The 20,402-nt window shown below is 42.9% G+C and overlaps 1 protein-coding gene across 1 annotated transcript; it reads right to left on the bottom strand.

Annotated features, from left to right (window-relative positions):
- Positions 1-2,341: 2,341 nt before the first annotated feature.
- LOC149074667 (uncharacterized) lies at positions 2,342-4,986 on the bottom strand. The gene is made up of 8 exons (XM_089247372.1): positions 4,970-4,986; positions 4,595-4,881; positions 4,137-4,462; positions 3,291-3,514; positions 3,098-3,197; positions 2,824-3,011; positions 2,609-2,712; positions 2,342-2,526 (listed from the first exon to the last, which is right to left on the bottom strand). Exons 1-8 carry the CDS (start codon positions 4,984-4,986, stop codon positions 2,342-2,344), a joined length of 1,431 nt encoding a protein of 476 aa, XP_089103498.1.
- Between the last annotated feature and the right edge of the window lie 15,416 nt (positions 4,987-20,402).

Raw genomic sequence — 20,402 nt, 5'->3', positions numbered from 1 at the left:
ACAGACAGGAGGAAGTTCTGCTTGCCCGGTTACGCATAGGACACAGTCGCCTGACACAATCATATTTGTTATTAGGAGAGAGTCAACCAGAGTGCCCACATTGTCAAAGTCCATTGACCATTGCTCATGCTTTTACTTGTTCACATCATCGTCATCATTTTACGTCCGCTTTTGGTCAGAATCATCTTTCACTTCGTGACATTTTATCTGACCATTGCGATGCATCTCGCATTTTTAAATTCATCAAAGCCATTGGTTTTTATGACAAATTATTGTTTTTACAATTCATGTCATTGTTTTATGTTTCATGTTGCTTTTTATCATGCATAGTTTTAGTTTTTGACATGACAAAAGGACATTTTTCTTATTTTTATATTTGTTTTGGCGCAGTTTGACCAAATTGGTCCTTGCGCCAATAAACCCAAAATCCAATCCAATCCAACACTTATACAATATTAAAAAAAAAAAGATAAAAACTTTGCCATTTGATAGATTGTTTATACCAGTTCAAATTAAAATTACAAATTCTTAGTCCGGTTCTGAGATGGGGAAAAATGCCATTTTTATGTTTTTATGGCCAAAAAACCCCTGAGCTCCTTTATCATTGGGCCGTGACGTTATTGCGAATTGGTAGTTGACTATTCAGCTTGCCAATCGTTTAGTTATCTTTTGTTTCTAGTTCCGTTTTCTGCACGCCTCGGTTTTCTCCGTTGATGTCAAATACAAGTAGTATGACCAGTAGGATAGCGCCTATGGACGACTTTGACCACAAGTGGGCGTGTCCCAAAATCGTGTTGTTGGGCGGAGTGGTTTTTTGGGTGTCACGTGACCACTGGGATAGTGTCCCCCCGGAAATCGTACTGTTCGACGAGGTGGTATTTTTGGTAGATGGTGCTGTAGTCATTCAAGATGGCTGCCATTGTCACATGACAAACATTGTTTCATGTTTGTTTTCCCACCAGGTGGCAGCACTACCGGGGAAAAAGTTTTAGTAAATTTCACCTGCCTGGTTTCGAACCCGGGACCTTGGAATCTTGGAGCGGAGATCCTACCTCTCAGCTATGACGTCGTTATGGAAACTCGAGTTAATTATCAATATAAAAAAAATGGCTAGCAGTAGTTTTCTCCAATTTTTTTGGTTCTGTATGATCACGTGACAACATTTGTCGAATCAGGAAGTTGTATGGTCCTTGGATCTACTAAGTGCAATCCCGTTTCATTGAAGCCTTGCTCGTGCTCTTCGCTTTTCGTCACTTTCCAGTCTGAACGCCGTTAATTAAAGACGTGCGTTATGGCCGATTCTAGTCCACCCGCAAAGAGATTGAGATCTCAGGTAAGTTTATTTTCTATTCATATTTTTCTTAGCAAATGATTTAACTGTATTTTATTTCCAATGCTGGAAACAAACCCTAATTTTTATATAATATGCCCTGATTTGCGATGCTCCTAACACGATTCTTTCTTACAGGACAAAATGTCAGAAGATCTGCTAAAACAAATGGCTCTACCCGATCATTCCTACCAGCTGGGTGACTCTGTCTTGGCGAGAGTTTGCGTCTTCAATGGATATATCCTGGTCCACGTAAGGGAGTTCAACTGGTTGAACAACAGATGGTATCCAACCAAAGTCGGTATTGCCGTGGACCAAACTATTTTCAACTGTGTTATGGCGTCATCATACAAGATCAACTATGAACTGGACTATGCTACAGCTTCATCTAAAGTGCTTTTTCATAAGGACGTTTACGCAAAGATCGGCCCTACAGATAAGAATGTCATTATCGTGAAAGAGCGAGCGTGAAAACAATGGTGTGCCGAGCAAAAATTACATTAAATTGAGCCAAGACCAAGGTTGAACTTAGAGATGACATCAACCTGAGCATAGAGTTCTTTCGTCTGGATCTATTAGATTTGGTCTCGTCTTACGGCGACTACGTGGGGTTCAACAGCTCGAGGAAGCCAACAGTGGATGAACAAAAAGTCATGCGAGACGACCTCCATGCTGCATTCCGTGAGTACATTGTTAAAAAAGGTGACTTAAAATCGTTAAACTATATTGAGAAAACAAACGACCACAATTCTTTTGAGACATTTTTGAACGCCGTGCAATGTTTTGATATATATGAATTTATTGATGTGTATCTGTCTAGGCAGCACTATGAAGTGAGCTGTGAGTTTTTAAATTCCATTAAGTTTACTGAGTTCGTTAACGATGCTAAACGTCGCCTGGTTGATTAATTTGTATTTGTTACAAGTACGTGAATAAATATTTATCCATTGAATTAAATTTTTGAGTTGGTATTTTATTTTTTGAGTGTTTTACTATTTATTTGACTGTAACTCAACAGAAGTTTATCTTATGTGGATTAATGATAGGTAACGAAGTGTCAAAATCAAAAGAAAGTAACAGATCTTTCATCGCCCTGAAGTTGAGAATTTGAGAATTGCGATAATTCAGTGTAAATCCTCTAATCTTGCAAAATACTTCTCCGTCAGATCTCATGTAGCTGTAATTTTTGGCTCCTCCTGTAAATAGAATTGAGTCAAAAAATTAATAAAAAACTTAAAATAAATAACATTGCTTGAAATTCTATATTCTTCCACTCACCAGACACAAAAGCAGGGATTTCCTTTCCATCTAGTTCATCTGTATAATCTCCGAGAAAATCTCCCATCGGAGGGTCGTTACTTCCATTGTGAGCATAAATTATACTGAAACGATAGTGAAAATAATTAGTAAAACTGTAGTAAGTTAATAAAATTGTAGCAATGTGTAATTTAAAAAAATATATCATTCAAGAAATTGAAAAAAAATAAATATACCTGTCAGTGTCAAAATATAGCAAGTTTCCTTGAATTTTTTCCAACTGAGAGTACAATTTTAGTCTTGCCCAAGAAGTTGTAAACACCGCAATGAAGATATTTGTGGATTTTGAATCCGGAACGAATTCGTTTCTGAAATTCCATTGAAGAGCAGCTATGTTCTCAGTAGTTAGAAACATGTCTTTTACCTGTAAGAGAAAAATGAAGCATTTTAATGAAAGAAGTAACAATACTTAAAAATGGGTAACAAAAGCTAAAGTAACACATGACTAACCTCTTTTTCAGTATCTGTTACCATCTTGTTGAAAGTTTCAACGTCTCTTACAAAAGTCAATTGAGTCTTGTTTGTAGACATGCCCCATCGTCCCCAAAAACTGAAAAAAAAAGTTATAATTTTTATTAAACGTGATCAAAAATAGTACAGATATGTTGTTTTACGGATTTCGTTGCATTTATATTATTCTTACCTATTCAAGCATAACTTTGCTACCATTCTCCGTCCAGGATTGGGCGCTATTACATGGCCGTCGAGTTTGACACCCTCTTTCTGCTCGTATAAATTTAGATAATTCTGTTTGTCCTCTTCTGTTTTGCAATGGGCAGGCCATCCTGAAGATTCCTGTTTTAATTTCAAGAAAGTGTCTATGTAGTCCGAAAATAGACCGACCTGGCTACTCTCGAAATGATAAACCTAAAAAACCAAGAGAAAGAGAAAAATGAAGACAGATATATCAAATACCTTCTGATTTTTGTATAAGGTTTATTTTTCTTTTTTTGTATAAAGAAAAAAATTGTGTACGGTACCTCATGGATGGTCAAGATTTCATACTTCAATTCGACTGCTTTTTTCACCTCTTCGGTTACCCATGTTCCAGTAATTGCACGTTTTTCCTGTGAATGTTCACACTTCGTCTGTTTCCTCTCGTCTGCACATGTTCCGCAAAGAGGAAACAACACTTTTTTTGTTTGATCTGAAAAGATATCGTGTTAATGAAAGGAGAATTGCATCTTTGATTATGTAACGCGAATAATATTTAAATGACAAAATAATACCTGTATGGTAGTACTGGCAAGAATAGTTCTCGAGGTGGTAGCACCGTACATTTTATGATTCCGAAGTAGTTTGAGATGTCCTTGAAATCTTTTGTAATTATTTTAGGATGTCCGATCGGATATCTGAAAGAAAGGAAACGCGGAAAGGAAAAAAAATTAAATTGCAAAAAAAAAAAAAAATAATAATAATAATAATTACAAATTTTATTGGGGAGACTATTCCATTTGGATCATGGTACTTACCTACAATACTTATTTACCCAGGGGTATAAGGACGTTATGTCAGCATATTTCACTCGGCCTTCAAAATATAATTTGACTGCATTGGTCCGTCCTCCAAAAAATGCATCTCGCGGTTCCAATCTCTCGATAAACCTGTGTGTTGTGAGGAACGCTTTCAATTCTGGATTTTGTTTCTTCATTTTTTCAAACTTGTGCTCCCATATGGTGACCAGATTGAAGCCCGAGTTTTTGAGCTTTAATTCTGTCGCCATCGTCTTTTTCTTCAGCTCCCGCATGTAGCAGTCTTTAACAGCATTTTTGGTACCCGTGTCGTAGCAAATGTCGCAACCATGCCAGAAATATCCTAGAGAAATGAAAATAATAATTTAACCTTTTTTTTTTCAAGAAAATTTTTCCACAACTATATAATTGTAATACATACCATGAAAGAGATAAACAGTTTTTGTTACTTCACAAAAGCCATCCACAGACAAACCCTCGATTATCTTCTCTCCAAATCCATTTTTTCCATGTTGAATGTTAATACTTTCTTTTGCAGCAATGAAGTCAAGCCATTCTATACAAGATTTGCTGTGCTTAGTCTTGTTTACATAGCCACCCAGTAGAATCATTGCTATCGTTGATGGTCGAATGTACCTTGAACGATATACTGCCATACACGCTGAAGCTATCGTGACGTATTGGATTGGGTCCACCTCTGTGGCTGTAAAAAATTCCTCCTTGAATTGAAGACAGCATTTTCGCAGAATGTCCACGTCAGACCTAAAAGAAAAATTCTATTTCATTATCACATACCTAGAAGGAAAATTCAATAGAATATATATATATCTAACAGTTTGAATTGACTTACCTGCAGTATTCTAGCATTTCTTTTTGAAAATCAAAATTCTCCAATTTCCTCCGCTGGTACCATGCAAAAAAACTTTGTCTTTGGGCTGCTGACATGGCATCAGGTCCGTAGAATTTTGCATCTGGGAGTACCCCCACGTACGCTTGATTTTCTCTGATGTTAAAGAAATGAGGGGAAAAACCCTTTGCCAGTTCAGTTTGTCCGAAAGTTTTTGGTAGTCTAGAAAGACTCATGGGTAGAAAATTGTAACTGTCAATTATCTTGATTTTCAGTGAATCCAGTTGTATGCTCATTAGCTTTGCTCCATTCGGAATGATAGTAGGGGTTATACCTTGTTCGAGTAGGTACCTAAAATGAATAGAAGAAAAATGTAAACGTGTTCTTGAAATGATAGAAATGAATAATATAGATGTATGAATCATTAATTCTAAATTATGATGGACTCACCTCAAAACAAATTTACCGTCAAATCCAGACATATTATGAGCCACAGCTGTAAAATCTTTGTGTTTATTGTCGAACAGCCACCTGCAAAAATCATTCAGGGCTGTGTATCCCGGGAAGACTTTTTCTGTCCCATCGGCATACTGTGCAACTGAAAAGTTCAGAATGTGCTCCGAAGTTGACTGGTCAGTCTCAAAGTCAAAAAATATGAGGTTATCGGACTTCTTGGCTTTTTCCCTGTCAAGGTAGCAGAAATGATCACCTGGTTGAAAGAATTTTTTACAGCCCGCACAATAAATTTCACCACATCTGTGCTGCTGAGGGAAAGTTCTAATCTTGCTTTGCAGAAATTTTCCACACCGGAGACACTCATAATATTGTTCACAGAAGGATGATTCTTTTCGCCCCGATTCTTGATGTCTTAGGAAGCACTCCCGTGACTTACATTTCCGGTTGCATTCTGGACATACGACTGGTTCATCGGTAAAGCATTCTTCCGAGAAGCATACATTACAGCGAACCGGACACCGATGCTCATGGTGATGATCGTACGCCTTATCACAATGATTGCAGTATTGCGTCGAATTGTGGAAACTTTTCATCGATGTTATCAGATCGAAATGACCTGCATGGTATAAGAGGAATGCCTTTCGCTCTCTTTCTGGTCCTTTATAGACTACCTGTAAAAGAGAAATAGTTATATTTAAAAAAAAAAAGAAGAAAAAAGTGATACTTTTTTTAATTACATTTCATGAAACGTTTCGTATACTTACTTTTCTCGATTCTTCAGCAGATACAACATAGACTTGTATATCAAGAAAATCTTCGAATTTTCTTAGTCCCCATAGGAACATGGTCCTGCCTGAACTCCAGTTTCGCGGAAAAGTTCCATGGCCAAGTTAGTCTGCAGATGCTTTCTGCGATCCTTGATAATCTTGATTCTCTTATCTTTTTCAAAAATCGCTCTTGCAATCACTAATGCTCTAGCACAACAATAACCATCCCGGAGAACGGTGATTATCGAGCGCTTCTTCAGACAATCAGTGTCCAGATTAATCAGCTTTTTATGACCCCCACCGCCGCCTCTTGGAAGACGGACTGTGATAACGTTGAATGTCAAGCTCGGGTCAATGAATGGAACTCTGTCTTTACTCTGCAAAACTTTGCAAATATTTGCAAGTAGATGCTCCAAAGTCATATCTCGCACTTTCATTAGGGATGTTGGTATTGGACGATCTAAGTTGTCCGATTGCATCAAGATCCTATTAAAAAAGAAAATAAGTAAATTAACTTGAGTTTTATACTTTGAGAATAAGAATATGGTTTATTAAAGTTATAATAAAAAAAATACCTAATCATATCGTCATCATTAAGATTTCTCGTGGCGTCATTCACTATTCGCTGGAGCAAATCCCTAAGTCGTTGAATTGCCGTCCCAAGAAACGAATCACCGTCGTGAAGATCGTCTATGACTATTCGTGCTTGATAGGTTGTTTCCTCTGCATTGAACTTTTTGTTGATTCTTCTGTTTACTTCTCTCAGGAAATAAGGAATTGGCGGCTAAAAAATAAAGGAAAACGACCCCGAATTATTTACTATATAAAGACTAATAATGTTGAAAATTGGATGACAAATCAAAAAAAGTTTTATCTTACTATTTCATTCTCGCCATCAACCAGTAATGGTGTAGAAGTCAGAACAAACCAATACAAAACTATATTAAAATAAAGACCTATTAAATTCCTTCCCGTTAAAAAACATAAAACAATTCGAGTTTGAAAACCTACGATAATAAAACTTGATATAATATACTCACATTCTGACGCTCGTCATTTTGTCTTGATGTACCTTCACCAGGGTCGTAGTCATTACTTCTTTTCTCTCCGCGGCCTCGCTGCTCCAAAAATGGCTAAAAAATATGAACAAAAAATATATATCAAACTAATGATTTATAACACTAACATTTTACTCATACATCTAAAAAAGAAGAAAAAACTTACATTCAGTGAACTGTCTGAAATCTCAAAATCTTCGGTGAATTCGAAGTGTCGATGGTCATAGAAGATGCAAAGGCTTCTTCTTGAGTCAATGACATATTAGATGGAGGGGAGTACAGTCTAAATATTTCCTCGTGATCGATATCCTGTTCGTTCGTTGCTGGAGGCTAATAAATAAAAAAGAATCAATTAATTCTTCTTTTAACCAACAAAAGATGAAGACAATATTTTTTGAATAAAAACTGAGTGAACTGTCCGAAATCTCGGGTAAGGAATTCTTCAAAAAGATCATACTGGCATCAGTGTCTTCTTCGAAATGAAAGCTATCCTCAGACAACAACATTGCCTAGAAAAATGTTAAAAGTAACACGTGAGCGGGAAAAATTTCATTACATTACGTTTAAAACTGAGAAAATAAAAAATCCTAACCACGTCATTAAAGACTATTATTGAAAGAAGAAAGCCCTAGATCATTATTAACCCTAATAATTAACCTAGGAATGGATTTGTGATTAATAAGTGACAAAAAAATGTCTTTAAAAATCCTACACGAGACTGATAACCTACCTAGCAGGTGAAAAAAAGTACTCTTTAACGAGTACCGAGAGGGGTCGCTAATTAAACGGGGTGGAGGGGGCGATATCCTTTAGGAGGATTTGCAAATCAAGGATAATGGGCATCATGCATAGTTCCGGAAAGAATACGTGACCCTTGCGAGGCCATCGTATCCATCCCGGTGCATGTGGGAAAGCCCCGCGAGGAAGTGTCCAAATGTCAGTGCAAACTCATTTGAACGTCATTACACCACCGTACCCTTTAACATGTGAGTTCCACGGCGTACAGATTGTTTCGTTGACCGTACCCCCAAAGTCTGCAATCAAAACAGGGCAATGGACGACGGCTAGGTGAAGCAAAGAATTTTACCAAAGAATCCATCCTTTTCTCTCCTGACATCTTGAACGGCAGGTAACCGGAACTAAAAGTGACCCCCAAATGAAAATGAAAAGATTTCTGGCAGTACCTGCCCGTTTGCGGGCATTGGCTGCCTTCTAAACCGGCCCGCGGGGGACCACTGTGAAGAGAAAGGCAAGGGTGCAAATGTATGTGGATTGTGAAGTGCGTGTGGTATGATAGAATTTGGGAGCTTGTCTATGTTAATTAATAAAAATTAATTAACCAGGAAAAATTAACATATCTTTCCGAACTTGTTAGTCATATTACTTATTAATATTTTCGGCAGGAAAAGTAAAGTGGACTGCTTGGTAAAGTGGACGATCTTGGTTCGTCGTGGCTCATCCTCATTGGTCGGAAGAGTAGCTTGTCAGGGATTGGCTGAAAAGGAATAAAAATACACAAAAATACAATTTATTAAAAATTATTAATTAGAAGGTGAAGAAAAAGAGGAATAGAATTAGTCATATTAAAAAAGTTCATAGCGATAGATGGAGAAGAGATTTTGCTTAAAAAAATTTTTTTTTTGTAAAGTTTTTAAAATGGTTTGAATTTTTTATGGGATTTTTTAGGAAATATTTTTGAAAAAGATAGAGTTTGCAACGCTAATGTTGCTAATTATGGGAGCTGCTCTCGGCTCCTTTTTTTTTTTTTCTTTTTCCTCGTCGGTTATCGTTCGAGAATGCGTTCAGCCTCTTTTAGAAATTTTTGCAGAGTAGCTCGTCTCTCTTTCTTCGAGCATTGTTGGACGGTGTTCTGTATGCATGCCTTGGCAAAGTCGAACAAGTCCCGTGCCGAATCAAGGTTGGTTGACGATTCGGAGTCCGAAGACGTGGATGACGCCGAGGACGAGTAGACAGAGGCCGGCTTACGAACTTCGTCAGCTTCCACTCGGTCGATGGGGGTGGCACTTGCGCCGCCGTCACAACGTTCGGATGGACCCGGGGAGCACTCATGCCCAGTGCCTTCGGTTCTGGATCGGGGCGGAGTCTTGTCCTTCGCGCCTCGAGTTGACTTTCTTCTCGGTTGGGTGACTAAAGTCCGTAGGCTGGGACTTGTGTTTTTCTGCTTCGCTGGGTTTCTCCACCAGGTCCGTAGATGCAGATGGCTTGTCGTCACTGCTAACCGCGGGGAGGTTCGAGTTGCCTGTGGTTGCTTTTTCCGGAGAGTTAGAGTTCTTATAGTTCAGAAAACTTTCCGATACGTTTTTTGGGATATATTTGGGATTTTTGAAGTTTTTCCCTGATCTTCTAAAAGTCGCGGGATGTATGGTCTCTGCTTCGGTTGTGATAGTTTCTTGGTGTTCGAAGTTCCCCTTCATTTTTGCAAGTTCACTTTTGAACGCTATGCACTTTCGTGATGTGCTTGGGTGCCCTTCACCACAATTGCAGCATTCTGGAGGGTCAATTCCACGTTTGGGACATTGTTTTCGGTCATGAAATCCGGGACAGAACATACATCTTTGAGGGAGCTCGCACGAGACACCTGAATGACCCCAATTTAAGCAGCGAAAACAAATTGACGGAGATTTCCGATTCGGGTTTCGTCGGTGCTTCTCGACAGATATGGCAACTAAGAGAAGTTGCTTAAGTCCAAAAATTTCTTTGGATTCGTCGCTGCTGGGCAGGTCGACTTTCCATAGCGGAAGAATTTTGGACCGAATCCTTCGTCTTCGTGATCTTATCGGGGTCACTCTGATCGGCTTGAAGCCCTCGTCAGTGAGTTCCTGAAGTATTTCTTCAGCTGGTATTGCTGAGTCAAGTCCGCGTAGGATTACGCTGAAGATGTCCGCCGCTTGAGCGGACTGCCTGAGAATTGTAATTTCCTCTTCGGTAAGGAACTCGGTCGCGGTCATCAGTGTCCGAAAAAGTGATTTTGTAGTCGCCACGCGAGAATTTAACTTCACACGCGGCGTTGCATGTATCCTTGATTTTTTTTCGCCACCGTACGCCATCGTCGGCCGCACCGGATCAGCAGAGAGGGCCTGCTTCGTTCAGGACCTACTTGTGACGGCAGCTTCTGGCCGTCTGGCTCGCCGACCGTTGTGGGCGGGGCTTCACCATCTAGGGAAGCTTGCGATTGGTCAGTTTGAACCGGTGCCACCGCCGACTGGGAGTCCGGGGGGACAGTATCGGTGGTTTCATCGCCTTTCTCGCCGGTCTTGTTATCCGGGTTTTCCACAGGCCGTTCCGGGATTTTACCTGGTTGTACGGTATCTGCGGGGACGTTCAGTCCTTGAGGCGTGTTTCTGTCTTTTGCAGCTTGATTTTCACCACTGCTTTTTGGGGGGATCACCTTCACTGGTAACAGAAACTCCGGGATTTTGTCCCGCTTCCGGAAAATTTGGTAGATAGCTTCATTTATCCTCGTGGAGTAGTCTTCTGCGACTACCTTGAGTGACGGCTGGTTGAAAAAGCAGCTGCTGTCAGCTCGGAGGAGTTGAACGAAGTTCTGCCGGATTGCAAGCTCGAGCTGGAGCGTGCTGCCATCTTTCGGCTGTCTCCGGAGTTCCAGGTATACCAGGAAGGCTTTCTCTAGCATGTCATCTGCCGGGCACGAGTACGTCTTGCGTTGAACCGACATGTTCCGAGGATGGACTCGTCTCCAAAGGGCGTAGTGCTCAGCAATTCTAGCGAGATATTTGACGGCAGCTTGGCTCTGTACCGCTGGTCGAACCTTCTGGTTGCTGAAGGTTTCTGCCATGGTGGACCATGCTTTGTTGCCCGGGGATAACGAGTGTCCATGTAGGAAGCATATCGGTTGCTTTTTCAGTTCAAGTGCCATTATGGGAATTTGTCAAAGTCGTTTGAGGGTAGAATTACAAAAAACTTTTAAACCCTAAAATGTTTCAAGTTCGGATGAGTCCGACTGGGTACGGAACGATGACTAGCTTCATGCCGCTAGTTTGGTTAGATCGGGCTACTATACGATCATCAGAGCACAGTTAGAGACGTGCTTCTCCTCTCGTGTCTCAACGGAGTGAAAGAAGTGACCCCCCTCTCTTGGAAACCAGGGACGAGGCCCAATTTTTGGCAGTGCCTACTCGTTTGCGAGCATAAGCTGCCCTCTGAACAGGCCCGCGGGGGGCCAGTGGAAGGAAGAGGCAAGAGAGCTAATGTATGTGTTTTAGTGATGTGCATGTATTCAGTCGGAATGGGAACTAAACTCTGGTGGGGGACCCATTGTTAATTAAGTATTTCTTAATTAACAAGGAATTATAAACCAACATGTCTGGACGAGCTTATTAGTCATTTTCCTTCTTAAAATTTGAGCAGGAAAAGTAATCTGCTTCGGGACGTCTCTCTTCGTCGTGGTCGCACCTGATTCGCCGGTTGCGTGCCTCGCTCTGGTTGGCTGAAAATAGTCACATGATAATACAATTTATTAAAAATAAAAGTTAGGTTCAAGGGGAAGAGAAAAAGGGAAATAGCATTAGTAATATTAAAAAAGCAAGGAAATTAGAGGGAGAAAAAAAAAAATTTTTTTGTTTTATTTTCAGAGTTATTCCTAATAGCATTAGGAATACCTCCGTTTTTTAAAATTTTTTTTGGACTTTGGAGAAAATATTCTTGGAAAGATGGGTAAAGGAAATGGAGAAAAAGATAGAGGATATAAGAAAAATTACGGAAATTAAGTTTCCGGCTGTTGCTAGGCTGAAAGTCTCTCTGAATATGCTTGCTAGTTCTACAAGTTGTTCTAAAACTTTTCAATGATCAAGAATTAGCCCGGTCTCCTTTTGGAACTCTTGTATAAGTTCGCGTTTGTCTTTCCTGGAGGTGGCTTTCATGATACTTGTCATATAAATCTTTGCGATCGCGTAAAGTTCAGATGTTAAATCGGAGCATTCGACAGATCCATCGGATCCTGTGTCTTCTACCGTTAAATCGCGCGGTTTTGACTCAGGCTTCCTGGTGGTTTTTGCCGATGTCCGGGCAGCTGGCTCTGCGGCGGCTCCTACGGTGCGTTCGGGGATCGGCGCGTGCCGTGGCTGGCCCTTGGTCGCTCGGGTTTGCTTGCTGGCTTCGCTACGCTTTTGCCCCGGATGTCCTGTCGGTTCGGTTGGATACTTGAGTTCCGTAGACTTGGTTTCCTTCGGTAGCTCTGGCTGCCTCGTAGGGAGGTCCGTAGGTGCAGGCTGACCAATCGCGTTAGACTTGGTTGATTTCCTATCTTCGAGAGAAATTCGCTTTTTTCGCTCGTAGTACTGTTTCCAGACACTTCTCGGGATAAATGAGAAGTTGGAATATTTTTTCAGGGATCTCCTGTATTCTGATGGTAGAATTTTTTCCTGAATTACTTCGGGCGTTGGCAGGATAGTTCTTGGATTTCTAAGTTTTGCAAGTTCTTTTTTGTATGTTTCACAGCCGCGATAGATACTGATATGGTCTTTTCCACAGTTACAGCATGTCGGGGTGTCAACACCTTTGATGTTGCCGCATTGCTTGACTTCGTGCGGGCCCGTACAAACCATACATTTGAGGGGGCGCTCGCACGAATCTCCGTTGTGGCCCCATGTCTGGCATCGGTTGCAGATGCTTAGAACAGGTCGACCGGGGTTTCTCCGGTATCTTTCTATCTATTTGGTAGATCCGACTGAGTACGGATTCGTGCCTAAACTTTGCTGTACTTCACAGCATTTCGATATTCCCTAACATGAGAATTTGGGGAGCTCGATCAGAGCGTGCTTGCTCGTAAAAAAACTAAAAAGGAAAGTGTAATTTCAAGTGACCCCCAGCTGAGCTGAATTGAACCTGATTTGCCAGTGCCATGCCACAATTTTTGATGCCACAGTGTGGCGTGACAGCGTCTCTGGTGAATGCGCAAATCCACCGGGCGCAGTACAGAGCTACTCGCCCCTAGCCGGCTCTGAGCTGGCTAGTAATTGAGGAATAGCTGCATAGAAGAAATATTCTCTGATGACACGGAAGCACTAATCCGGGCTGTATAAAAGGTTTTACCCAACTTTACGCGTTTTTGTCGCTCCGTGCCATTCTCCTCTGAGGACGAGGCTGCGGCGGCGATAAACGGGTAAGTCCCATTACTATACCCGCCTTTATTTAGTAGTAACTATCCGCTAGCGTTGCGATAAGTAGCCAGTAGCGTAGGTAACTGTGTTTCATGCTCGCGTGAAGTTATGGCACCCGCGAAAACTAAACCGTGCTACGTGCACTCTCATATCATTCATGAGGAAACGATAGAAAGATGGAACGAGGTGAAATACCTCCTCGATGAACACTCAGCAATGTCGGCTGAGGATCAAATAGATAATCTCAACGCGGCGACTATGGACTGCTTGGACATAGTTAAAACTAACTGCCCGAGCATGTCCAGAGCCATGGACCTAATACGCGAAGACGACGTGCCCTGCGCACTTGACGTTCTCTTCCGCAAAGTATTAGAACTGATGATAGCCGTCGAGGGCTGTACCTCGGATAACGAACTAGGGGCATCCCAGATAGAACTAATCGGGGCCCTCAAATTAATGGTGGACAACGATTTCACCACGTGCGGAAAATTTCGCGAAAACGACAAGGGCAAAGAGCCTAAAAATAAAGCCCCCCCGTAAATTTACGAAAAAAGCAGGGGAAGCGAAGGAAAAGGCAAAAAAGGAAAAGGACCAAATCCAAAGCACCGAAATTACGATCGAGAGGGGAGCTCCCGAAGTAACCCCAGTGGCCGACAGTTCAGCTCGCCCAACAACGTCGACAGATGGCGCCAAAAAAGAGCGTTATGACCGAGGAGGACCCGGACAATCCAAACCCTTGGAACCTAGTCAAAAGGTCTAAGAGAAAGATACCCCCCCTCCATATCACCAAGTATGGCAGCTGGGCCCAAGTCTCGGGCAAATTAAAAGAAATTTGCCAACAACCCTTTGCGGCCAAAACCGCGGGTAAAAATCTGATACTCCAACTTCAGTCGGAGGACGACCATAGAGCGGTGACTAAGGCCTTCGAGGTAGAACAAATCCGCTTTAGTACGTACTCATTACCATCGGATCGTACGATCAAAGTGGTAATAAAGGGCATGGAGCATAACGCTCGAAAAGAAGAAATAGAAGAAGCCCTAAAAGAGCTTGGGTTCGACCCAATTAATATCTCCCAACTTAAGAGTTACCGCGGGAGACACCCAAATAAAGAAGTCGTGCTTCTGCCAATATGGCTCATCGAATTGCCACGCACGAACAAAAGCAAAGAAATTTACAACTTAGATTGTATTAATTTCTTGAAAATTAAAATAGAATTTTATAGGCGTAGACAGGGCGTGGTCCAATGCCACTCATGTCAGTCATACAGACATGTATCGAGAAATTGTTGGAACGCCCCCCGCTGTGTCAAATGCATAGAAAGCCATCATACGACACAGTGCAGTAAGGAGAAAGGAGCCGCGGACGTACAGTGTTGTAACTGCCTCGGCCGGCACCCGGCCTCGTACCGCGGCTGCCCAAAATATCCCAAGAACATCAAGGGAGGGAGGAAACGTAGCACCAGCAGGCAGGACAAGCTACGCCAAGGAGCAGGCAGTGGCGTAAGCGCGCCCGCAAACATAAGGAACGCCCCCACGGAAGTGAGGAGAAAAGAAAAAGATACGCGCGAGGCGAAAGGGAAAGAAAAGGAGCGCAGGGAGACGAGAGAGAAAAGATTAGCGGAGGAGAAAACTGATAACGAAGTGCCCCCCAGTGAGCACGAAACGACACCTCCTCCTCTCCCGTCCACCTCCGCAAATTTTCCCCCCCTGCCGCCGCGCAAGAAGATTGTGGCTAAGCAACCAGCTAATGACGCCACAGGGAGACAGGACGAATCACGACCAGCTCCGGTGGCAACAGCCAGAGAGGGAAAAGAAAAAGAGGTGGCAACAGTTGCCATGATAAACAACAACAACGTCAGATGGGAGGGGCGTCTCCAAAGCGAAACCTTTGAGGTAGACGACTCCGACGACTTCCCGATAGGGGAACTCATGTCAACGGTGTCTGACTGCCTCCTAAAAATTGCCCTGGCCAAAACAAAGGCAGAGAAGATAACAATCTTCTTTAATATTTTTATGAAGGAAATTCAGAGGATTATCTTCAATGGCCACTAGACACATCACAATGCACAAAAATTTGAAGATAATGGCGTGGAACGCCAGAAGCATACTTGGTGATATGGCGGAGCTACGAGAAGTCATAGACCGACATAGCATTGATGTACTGCTCATCAATGAAACATGGCTGAAATCCCAGCATAACATCAGAATAGCCAATTATGATGTAATTCGGAGGGACAGGCTTTTTGACTCGGGAGGGGGGGATCGCAGTGATTGTTAAACGTCACCTTGCATATAGAATCGTCAGCCTCCCAGATTCGAGGGAATTCGAAGCCGTCGCGATAGACATTCACAACAATAATAACAACGTGATTAGATTGGGCGCAATATATAAGCCCCCCCGAAACAATATTGACTACCGCCTACTTAACAGGTTCTTTGACTGTAGGCACCCGGCAATTCTCGCAGGTGACTATAACTGTAAGTCGACACTTTGGCACAGCCGTAAATACAATAAATGTGGGAGGCTGCTAGAAAACTACTGCAGAAGCAATAACATTACACCACACGGCACGCTTACCCACACATATAATCCGGAGGATAACCGCAAACCATCAGATACCTTGGACATTGCTCTCACAAAAAATCTTAATTGCGCCTTGTCTCTCGAAGTCAACCAATTATTCACATCTGATCACGACCCCCTCTTCATTGACTTGGACTTCCTTGTGGCCAGCGGTCAAACACCGAAGAGACAAGTGAACTGGGAAATTTTTAAACGACAAATGTCGACAATTCCCAGCCCGGATTATATACTCAAACCACTTGAGGTAATCGAATCCGCTGTAGAAAGCCTCACTGACACCGTTAAATCCAACATAGACAACGCTACGAGAACCTCCTCCCGGGACAACAACCCGATGTCCCTTCCGAGTTACATCAGGGAACGAATTAAGGAGAAAAATAGATTGCGCAGATGCTGGCAGCGCACCAGGGACAGGAGAAAATACAGGGAATACAAACTGCTAAAAAACACAGTTTCGGCAGAAATCCGCAACTATGTCAATGCTAGATACGAAAACTACATCAATGAGGCCTGTTGTGAAGACGGGTCACTCTACAAGCTATACAAGCAATGCAAACCCAGGTCCCCGACCATGGGCCCTATCCAAGGCCCCAGCGGGTTAGCAGCGTCTGACAGGGATAGAGCCGAGATATTTGCGGACTCACTTGAGCAGCAGTTTAGCCCACATACGAACACCCCGGCTAACCAAATAGCCAAAGTCAACAGAGGAGTTGATAGATATTTTGCCTCCACATCATTCGAAAGCGGCACGGCACTACACCCAACTGATGAAGCAGAAATAAGGGCACTAATCAAAAAACTCAAGAAAAATAAGGCGCCCGGACACGATACAATTACTAACAGAGCCATCAAAGAGCTGCCGCCCAATATCATAAAAATAATAGTTCAACTTTTCAACGAGCTGCTTCGACATAAGCACTTTCCCAAAATTTGGAAATACGCAATAGTAATATTGATCCCGAAAGCAGACCAAAACCGAGACATTGCCACAAACTGGCGCCCAATCTCGCTCCTAAGCTCACTGGGCAAACTATACGAAAGAGTAATCGTACGACGATATCACGAGTACAACGAGCAACATAATATATTGATCCCGGAGCAACATGGCTTCAGGGAGGGCCACTCTACTACGACGCAACTCTTGAGGGTCATTGAATACCTCCAAAGGGCCAGACTTAAACAAAAAACTGTCGCAATAGCCCTATACGACCTCTCAAAAAGTTTCGATAAAGTTTGGCACAACGGGCTATTGTATAAGCTGATTCGCATGAACTTGCCCCACAGCTTAATCAAATTTACCAAAAATTACCTCGAAGGGAGAACCTTCGCAGTCAAAATCAACCAGACCATGTCGTCCGCTCGCCCCATTAGGGCTTCCATAGCCCAAGGAAGCGTTCTAGGCCCGGCATTACATAATTATTTTATGAACGACTTCCCGGTGAGCGACACAGGCCTCACGGCCCTTTACGCGGATGACAGTGCAGTCGCCGAGAGCCATTGGTCCCCTATGGGGGCATTGAATGCCCTTCAAGAGAATGCAAGGCTAATAGAAGAGTGGTGCGTAAAAAGCAGGGCGCAGCTCAACGCAAATAAAACGATTTTCATGTGGATAACAGGGAAAAGACCAGCGAACCTTCCACAGAATGCAGCCCTGGTAATAAACGGAACCAGGATCTTGCCGTCCGATACAGCCAAATATCTCGGAATTATCCTTGACAGACCGCTCTCCCTACGGGCCCACTGCAATGAGGCCATCAGAAGAGCAAACATAGCTGCAGCGATAATGAAAAAGAGATGCCAAGGCAGGGTATCTCTCTCACCCAAAAATAAAATAATTCTTTACAAACTGGTTGTACGACCTACAATGACATACGGTGCCATCGCCTGGTTCTTTCACAGGGATGGCATCATTATAAAAATTGAGAGAGAACAAAATAAATATCTTCGTAAAGTGCTCAAGGCACCTTGGTTCGTAAGGAACCACCACATACGTCAAGATATGAAAACCGAAACGGTTTTTGAATTCATCCAAAAACTGGCCAAGCGCCAGTATGAAAAAATCGAAAGCTCCGACTTTGAGCACTTAAAACAAATTTCGCCATATAACAGTGACCAAATCCTCTCCAGAAGGAGGCCGAAAAATATTCTTAGCATAACACGCCCGAACGTCCCAGGACTCTAAGGAGCTCTCATCTCGTTCGTAATTAAAAGCGCATAATAAGATCACCATGACAACGACCAGAGAGAAGAGAAGCGAAATAAAAATGAGGTAAAGAAGTGAGGAGCACTGCTCTGAAAAGAGAGAGAACCTCACTCCGGAAACAAAAGGAGTAGCACATTCCCCCCCCCCCCCCACTGCGGAGCCGGGGAGAAACGCGGGAACAAAAGAACAATAGGAGCAGTGTAAAATACACCACAGATAAGAGGAAGGAGCTCTTATCAGGAGCAGCCCTTAGAAGCGGAAATAAGAAAGAAAAGAAAAAGAGGGAAAAGAGCACGTGTGAAAACCCCAGAGCGAAGAGCAGCTCTCCCACCAGGGGGAGCTGCTGTCGTAGCTCACTAGTAAATAAACAATGAAGGGGTAAGGGGCAACGCCCCCCCCACCCACACTTGTAAATAGACAGGGTATGGGCCCGCCCAACCCAAACATGTATATATTCGGTGGAGGTTTATTTAACTCATTATATTCTTCTTTTTATTCCTTTTAATGCACCTATGTAAATGTAAAAATATATAAATAGAAAGTGTTAAGATAAAATTGCAAACAAACTAAAGCACGTAAGTGTAAATAATGTAAATAGCAGGCCCTTAGAAGACCCGTTTTTAACAAAAAGACTCGTTCCCCCCCCCCAGGAAGTAGAAAAAATACAGCTAATGGCCCAAGGCATAAACAAATGACGAATCTCGCAGCGGCGCCGTAGGGCTCCCCTAGCGATCGTGAAAGTAAACAACTGAACCGTGCCAAGCCCGCAAGGGCAATAACTTCACAAAAGAGAAGTACAAAATATAATTTAGTCTGTAAACAACTATGGCTACACGCATCTAAACGCTAGCAGACGGCGAAGATAAATAAAGGGGGTATGTGTCACTACCGCAGTGACAATTGGCACCCCGTACCCACTACGTATGGTATTGGTATTGGTAACAACAGTCCCAGCCATTGAACGGGACGGTCACGCAAAAAATCGCTCCGATGCCAAGAATATCGGACCTAAAAATTTTCAATAACCATCCTTAAATTAAAATATTTTTCAGTCTAAGCTTGAAACACAATCCGTACTCAGTCGGATAACTAAATGCTATAAGAAATGACGTGTAACAGAACCCATTTTAATTGTTACTTCCACGACATTTTTCTGGACCCCCAAAACTGGAGATGGATTGACTTGGAAAAGCTATGCTGGGACAAGGAAGCCAAAGCTGACGACATAGCCGCAGCAGCCGAACAGCTGACACACATAGCTGAACACGACTTCCAAGCCTTCTATAGATTGTTGCAAACCAGCAAGAACAAGTTCAAGCCCTGCTCCAGTGACAATATCCTTGACAAGCTAATCTGGTTGACTAAAGAAATCCCCGTCATAGAAAAGAGGGACCAGCACAACCACAAGATATGGAAAACTGTCAAGGATCTTTCGGTCCACGATAAATGCAAACTCACTGAAACGACGTCACTCTTCAACAGACTTGACATCTTGCTGTGCCAAAGATTCGTGAACTCTCTTGCGAAAAACCCGGACAAGACTCCCGGAAAAAAATGAAAAAAGGGACCCAAGCCTAACCCAAGAGACAGCCAGGAAAAGTCTCCCAAAGGCTCCGCCCATGCTGAAGCCAAGGCTCCAACCGACCAATCACGCGTCGAGAGCACCAAAGAGGACCCACCTCCCTCGACGGAGAAAGAGGTACCCACGTCTGCCGCTCCCGAACGACCCGGTGACGGGAGGGAGACTCCAGATGAGCGGTGTCGAAGCGGGCCAGCCCGCGGAAGCCCCGCCCCGACGGAGACTGACGTCCTGATCACCCAATCGCAATGGATATGCGAGGACGAGGTACCATCTTCACCCGATCCGGAGAAAAAAACAGAAAAAGCATACGGGACATTTTTTCTTGAGATCCGATGCCATGGCCAATGGTCAAAAGTGGGGAAAAAAATCAGTGAATCTTGTGAAAGTGACTTCCGCGTCAAGTTCAGTGGCGGCCAACACAAAATTTGGTTTCAAATTGGAAAAGACCGCTGACCACCGGACAGTAAGGACGTGTGGAAATTCGCTCCTCGGATAGCTAAGCCTTTTCGACAACGTGACTGCGAGCTAAGCCTTTTCCCGACAACGTGAGCTCTGGTGAATGCGCAGATCCAACGGGCGCAGTACGGAGCTACTCGCCCCTAGCTTTGCCTAGCGCAAGCTAGTAACGTGGAGACAGCTGTAAAAAT

Source organism: Pholcus phalangioides, unplaced genomic scaffold (assembly GCF_987345545.1).
Source record: "Pholcus phalangioides strain wild (caught in Gottingen) unplaced genomic scaffold, Ppha-v1.0 ptg000017l_1, whole genome shotgun sequence".
Classification (NCBI taxonomy): Eukaryota; Metazoa; Arthropoda; class Arachnida; order Araneae; family Pholcidae; genus Pholcus; species Pholcus phalangioides.
The sequence above is the reverse complement of the archived record's forward strand: the minus strand, read 5'-3'. Positions and strand labels throughout refer to the sequence as shown.

What these genes read in the sequence shown, in the direction of transcription:
- LOC149074667 (XM_089247372.1), bottom strand. An exon ending in TAACAGATACTGAAAAAGAG is followed by an intron (nt 3,012 to 3,097) that starts GTTAGTCATGTG and finishes TTTCTCTTACAG; the next exon opens with GTAAAAGACATGTTTCTAAC. An exon ending in CTATATTTTGACACTGACAG is followed by an intron (nt 2,713 to 2,823) that starts GTATATTTATTT and finishes CTATCGTTTCAG; the next exon opens with TATAATTTATGCTCACAATG.